At 35.9% G+C, this 6,254-nt stretch overlaps 1 protein-coding gene across 2 annotated transcripts in view; it reads left to right on the top strand.

Moving 5' to 3' along the window:
• Nucleotides 1–3,507: 3,507 nt before the first annotated feature.
• The window catches only part of LOC149227588 (uncharacterized), a 121,111-nt gene continuing 118,364 nt past the window's right edge, over nt 3,508–6,254 (top strand). Inside the window, exons 1-6 of one of the 2 annotated variants that reach the window (XM_089375535.1) lie at nt 3,508–3,822; nt 4,201–4,369; nt 4,524–4,595; nt 5,199–5,270; nt 5,487–5,558; nt 5,948–6,019. In XM_089375535.1, the coding sequence (XP_089231661.1) occupies nt 3,609–3,822; nt 4,201–4,369; nt 4,524–4,595; nt 5,199–5,270; nt 5,487–5,558; nt 5,948–6,019 (671 nt within the window). In that variant the 5' untranslated portion in view covers nt 3,508–3,608. The remainder of the gene's footprint in view (nt 3,823–4,200; nt 4,370–4,523; nt 4,596–5,198; nt 5,271–5,486; nt 5,559–5,947; nt 6,020–6,254) is intronic. The other variant, XM_089375534.1, reaches the window with a different exon arrangement.

Below are 6,254 nucleotides of genomic sequence, written 5' to 3'. Positions count from 1 at the left end.
GGAAAGGATTGAAAAGGATTATAAGAAATCACGGAAGAAATCCAAAAAGGAATTAAAGGATAAGAAGGGGAAAACCTAAGAACAAGCTATAAAAAGAGGGAGGGGTGGAAAGGGAGGAAACAACTATGAAGCGAGGGTCGGGACCCAACAACTACTGATCTTCCAACCTTCCTCTCTATTGAGATTGCTTGGTCTCCTTTCAATCTCAATGGTTTCCCTAAATTTTCGGCGATGAAATTGTGAAACTCTAGCAATAACATTGGCCTCCTCAATACAGACATGATGTTTGGTCTTCTTCGCATGTTCTGCTAGCGCGGAAGACTTGGTTCTTCTATGTTTAAGATCAGCTGTGTGCTCACTAATTCTTTGATTAATGGAGTGCCCAGTTTCACCAATATAGGGGGTCCCCACAGGAACAAGGAATAATATAGACCCCCTTCATGTCCTTAGGGTCGATAGGGTCCTTTACAAATTTGAGGGATCTACGAATGGTGTTAAGGGGTCTAAAGGTCGAGGGAACATTATGCTTCCTAAGAATCCTGGCAATCTTATCAGTGGTCCCTTGAACATAAGGTAGATGGACCCCCGGGATTTGATCTTTATGATCTTTTTTAGCAACCGACTTATTAGAAGCTTTGAGAAAAGCCTTCTGACCCAGGTATTTGCTATAACCATTCTCAACAAAGAAATTAAGAAGATGGGATTTCTCTTTCTCAAACATTAGAAATCCTTAGGGCATGAGTAGCGAGAGTGTTGAGAACGCCCAAATTTTGAGCTGGGAAATGATGGGAACTGGCATGAAGATATTGCTATGTATGTGTTTTCTTCTGAAACACCTGGTGGGAGAGGGAACCGTCAATATTCTCAGAAATAAGAACATCAAGGAAAGGGAGGCAACCATCAACTTCCTGTTCCATGGTGAACTTAATGGCTTCGGATTGATTATTGAGATGATGGAAGAAGAGATCCAATTCCTCTTGGCCATGCGACCAGATGATATTAGTGTCATCAACAAATATTTTCCAGAGTTTAGGTAGGAGACGGGCCGAGGATAGAGCCTTGGATTCAAAATCCTCCATAAAAAGATTAGCAACAACAAGGGAAAGGGGTGAGCCCATGGCAACACCACAGGTTTGCTCAAAGAACTCGCCCTCAAAACTGAAAAAGGTGGAAGTGAGACAGATCTCAACTAACCGAGCTGTATCGGGATCTGTTAGGTAGTTAATCACTTCTACGGCCTCAGATATAGCGATGCAAGTGTAAAGGGAGACTACATCAAAACTAACAAGAATATCTCCAAGGTCAAGCTTTATGTTCTTGAGCTTTTCAACAAAGGAAGCAGAGTCTTTGACGAAGGACTCTGTACGATCAACTAAGGGTTTAAGCTTTAAGGCAAGGAATTTAGCTAAAAGGTAGGTAGGACCACCAATGGTATTGCCAATGGGTCTAAGGGGAGCCCCATCTTTGTGAATCTTAGGAAGCCCATAGATCCTTGGAGTAATGGGACTGCTCTCAATGAGTTTATTTTATTCCTAACAATAAGATTTTGGACTACTATTCTCAAACTTCTCTCTTGGAAAATATCGCTAGCTGGGCATCATTTCAATTTTTATAGGAAACACCCTAGGGAGTGGAAAACCAAATGAGGGGATTATTATTGAGACAATTTTCTTTGATGAAATGGAAAAACTCAATCCAAATTTCTACGAAGTGGAGGAAAATTCCTAGCTAGAAACTTTCATCATGTAGTTATTGACACTTCTTAATTTCCAATTAAGAAAACCAAACAAGTCCTATATGTAAAAAATAAAATTGGGGGATGAAGAATTTCAACATTAGATATCATACAGTAAACAACACACTTTTATTTGAGAGAGCATCAAAAGAAAACCCAAGGATGACATGATTTGGGGGGGCATATATGGTCTTGAGGGACAAAAGAAATAAAAGTTTACATGAGCTCTTGGCACAACATCCAATAACAAAGCAAAAATGATTGTAGTTTATCAAGGTTTAATAATGATAAAAGATGTTAGGATTAACATTGTGATTGTGGTAGGGGACTCTTTGATTATTATTTGATCCTTAGTTTTGCAGTCCTCACCCCACCCCGCTCACCCCCACGACTGAAAAAGAAAAAATGTTTCTCTCATTGATCTCATTCAAAAAATCCTTAACTTAGCTTAAGATTTTAGCACGGGCAGACTAGCAGAGTCGAACCCCAAGGACATCGAAGAAAAAACCCCAAGGACATCGAAGAAAATTGACCCTGTGACCTCCCCATCAACCAAGTACTTAACAATAGAGACTAGACCAATTAAACTAACCCTTAAGATTTATTATATTTTTCATGTTTATTTATGTTAATACATTACATATTTTAAAAATTAATAATAAATATTAAAATAAATAAATAAACGAACATATATATCTAATAAAATAAAAAATAAAATAAAATAATAGTGATAATGTTAACTTTTAATAAATAACTATTAAAATGATTAAATCAATTTTAAAATGTAATAATGTTTTTAAGAACTATTATAATTGAGTAATGAAAGTGATCAAGTATTAATAATAATAATAAGTTATACTTTTACTTTTGAATATAAAAAAACAATAATGTTTTTAAGAACTATTATAATTGAGTAATGAAAGTGATCAAGTATTAATAATAATAATAAGTTATACTTTTACTTTTGAATATAAAAAAACCATGTAGAATTAACTAAAATAACAATATATTTAATTAACTCTTTAATTTAAAAATTAATATAATACAATATATTAACATCCAACCACTTCTAGTATGTTATTAATTAACTTATGAAATTAATATAAATCCACCATATCATCCAAACAATTTTATCATTTTGTGTTCCCTGAAAACATTTTCTCCCTCTTCCCGTTCACGTTTTTGTTTTGAAAATTCAATTCAACTTAGTCCTCAGTTGGCTAGGCATTTCAAATCTGGAACCATTGATGCTTTAATATTGACCAGTGAAATCACTTCAATTTCCCTATCAAATTAAATCCCTGGCCCCGCTAGTTTATTTTTTGCCTTGTTATTTTGTGCAATTTTTCTACCAATAGGAAAACATTTTCTCCCTCTTCCCGTTCACGTTTTTGTTTTGAAAATTCAATTCAACTTAGTCCTCAGTTGGCTAGGCATTTCAAATCTGAAACCAATGATGTTTTAATATTGACCAGTGAAATCACTTCAATTTGCCTATCAAATTAAATCCCTGGCCCCGCTAGTTTATCTTTTGCGTTGTTATTTTGTGCAATTTTTCTACCAATATTGTCCTGTTGCAGTTTAAATTTGAGGTGGCCTACTGTACAACCTCACAATTCAATGATATGTCAACACCTATCCTTGTTCGTTATAATATCGCCCAATTGATTCGCTCTACTATATCTTCCAAAAGTTATACTCTAAAAAAGGTCACGTAAAATTAGCGAGAAACAAAAAAGTTCTGCTGAAAAAATTAATTAACTCTTTAATTAATTTGAGGTGGTTTACCGTGCAACCTCCTTCGCTTTACATTTAAGGTAGTTTACCGTACAACCTCACTATTCAATGATAGCCGTAGTCTAACCAGCCTAAAATGATATACTTCGAAATATCCCCCAATTGTATCGCCCTGCTCTATCGTCCAGAGCTGCCAGTGCGCGCGCAAACACCAAATCGGACCATCATCATGTCTAAGCTTCAAATCCCATTCTCGATTTGGCTTCTCCGCACTTTTTTTCTGAGCATTGCTTATTGTGTCACTTTGTTTCAGCAAGTTCAACCAGCAGCCGTCACGGACCCAATTGAAGGTAACCCAGGCTGCAAGCATTCTCATGTTTTCTGTTTTTAACAATATATTGTTTTGGAGTTGTCTATAATGCGACTTTTTGAGATTCCGGTGACGGAATCCGGCGGAAGAAATTGAGATGAAATCATGATTTGTTGCAGTTAAAATGGTTTTTTAACTGCATATTCAGATTCAGCACCCTGAAAAACCCCTGGGACGGTTTCATTGTGCAGAAATTAGCTATCAAACTTGGATTCCAATAAATTACTACCGGATTTTCACCGGAAAAAATCGCCGGAAAGACTTTCAAAAAGTCGCGTTAAAGACTACTCCTATTGTTTTGTTAATCAATTTTTTATCAATATCTTTTTCTTCATCAATTCACTTTTCCGGGTGACAGTTAGTGCGTTAATTTCACTTGCTGAGGAGTGGTACATATATTACGATGCATGGAACTTTATTGGAGATCCGTGCACTGGACGAGCCATTGATAGTACGGATATTCTGAATCCCGCCTTCAAGTGTGATTGCGCCTTCAACAACGGAAACACTTGCCATATTGTGCAAATGTAAAAACTTCCCTTAACTTCATAAATTATCCGCTTAAATTAGATTCAATGCACTGAGCTTTATTGATTTTCAATGTGAGCCGAACGGCCTCTTTTCAGACCAAAATTGCAAAGCTCAAATATCCTAACCCAGTACCCGCCTTCTTGCTGGCAGGGAAGTGCATGAAATAAACATAACGGGACAAATTCCGCCAGAACTGGCTGACCTGACTCAACTTTCGTATCTGTGAGACTCTATCTGATTTTCAGTGAAATTGAATACTATTCCATCTAATGGATGCAGGGAATTGTCATTTTTTTTTCAAGGGGGATTAAAACGAGTGCAAAGTAATTATGTCATGGCTTTGGTTTCTAAAATCTTTGACCAGTAACAAAATTTCAGAAGCAGTCAATGGTTCTTAGCTAGAATAGTTGATATGGCTGTGTCATTCCCTTTTTACTTAGAATGGTTGAGATGGTGGTTTGTCATCCCAGCTATGGTGGTTGAGATGTGTTATAGTAGAGTTTTTATATATAGATGGTTTCCCTAATTTCTAGACTATACTATGATTTTCTGATATAATTGGTTTGCGGGTGTTTTCTTTCTTCCTAAATTAAATTATGAGTTTCTGATATATAATTTACCTGCTGTTACATATATCTGAGCAGCTTACTAGTGCCCATCCAAAAAAAAAAAAAACCAACATAATTTCTGAAACACATTCTGTTGTTTTTACAAGTTGACCTGAACATATTACGATGTGCATTTCGTTCAGTCCATGCATGTTTACTTATTCTGTTTATATAAAGTGAGGCCTTGACAGAGCGATCGGTGGAATTTTCATGGCAGGAACTTGGCACGAAACTATTTAACAGGACCAATACCTGCCTTCATCGGTAACCTCACACGGATGCAGTACCTGTGAGATCCTGCCCTTTTTGTTCTTTAAAATTAATCAAGATAATGAAATTCTGCAGAAATTTTCTTTCTTTCTTTTTGCGTTAGCTAGGTAGAATTTATTGATGGGCATCTTTCATATAGGTCATACTACTTGAAAATATTAACTAATCTTAGGAAAAGAGATTTCACCTGCAGGCAATTTAAATTACTGATTTTCAATAACATTCATGGATTCAGGTTCCTTGGACAAAATAACTTATCGGGCCCTGTTCCAAAGGAGCTTGGAAATCTTCGAAGTTTGATTGAATTGTAAGATCTGTCCCCCTCTCTCTGTAAACACGCATACTTATTACTCAAGTGGAGCACTAAATAGGAGCTGGAAAAAATCGCCAGACTGATTTGTTGCTTCACATTTTCCTATCTAAATACTAGTAGTGATTTCCCTATTGTATGGAATGCATATATGCTATATCTCTGTGAAAGTAGGAACTAGGAAGATACAGCAGGTTATCAGTTCAGTTCGTTGAAGTTGAACAACTTCATTTAATCTGTGAATGCTTACATCACTTTATATCATACAGAAACAGCTGGTTTCCATGAAAACAACAGCCAAACACAGAAAAGAGGAATTATTTCTTACTTGGGATTTTTTTTTTAATTTAGGAACTTATTTCTTTCTTGTGGGGTTTTGTCTTCAGGAGCTTTCATTCAAACAATCTTAATGGGTCACTTCCGCCGGAGCTTGGGAGCCTAACAGCCTTGGAACAATTGTAAGTGCAATTACTGTTAAATATGGAATTATATATATATATATATATATATATATATATATCTTGATGACGAAATTTTACCCGCTTCTTGAGCTTAGGATTTTAGTGATTTGTTCGACGTCTAACCGTATTTCTTTCCCATTTGAATTTACCAATTTGTCAAAATGTATTGCTACTTCTTTACAGCAAAATACGTGAGCGTTTGAATTTAGCATTTTGTCAAAATGTAATGGTT

The sequence above is a fragment of the Pinus tabuliformis genome, chromosome J (assembly GCF_031772625.1).
Source record: "Pinus tabuliformis cultivar Carrire ecotype Pingquan chromosome J, CPIR1, whole genome shotgun sequence".
Taxonomy (NCBI): Eukaryota; Viridiplantae; Streptophyta; class Pinopsida; order Pinales; family Pinaceae; genus Pinus; species Pinus tabuliformis.
Note: the sequence above shows the minus strand (reverse complement) of the source record. Positions and strands in the feature narration are given on the sequence as shown.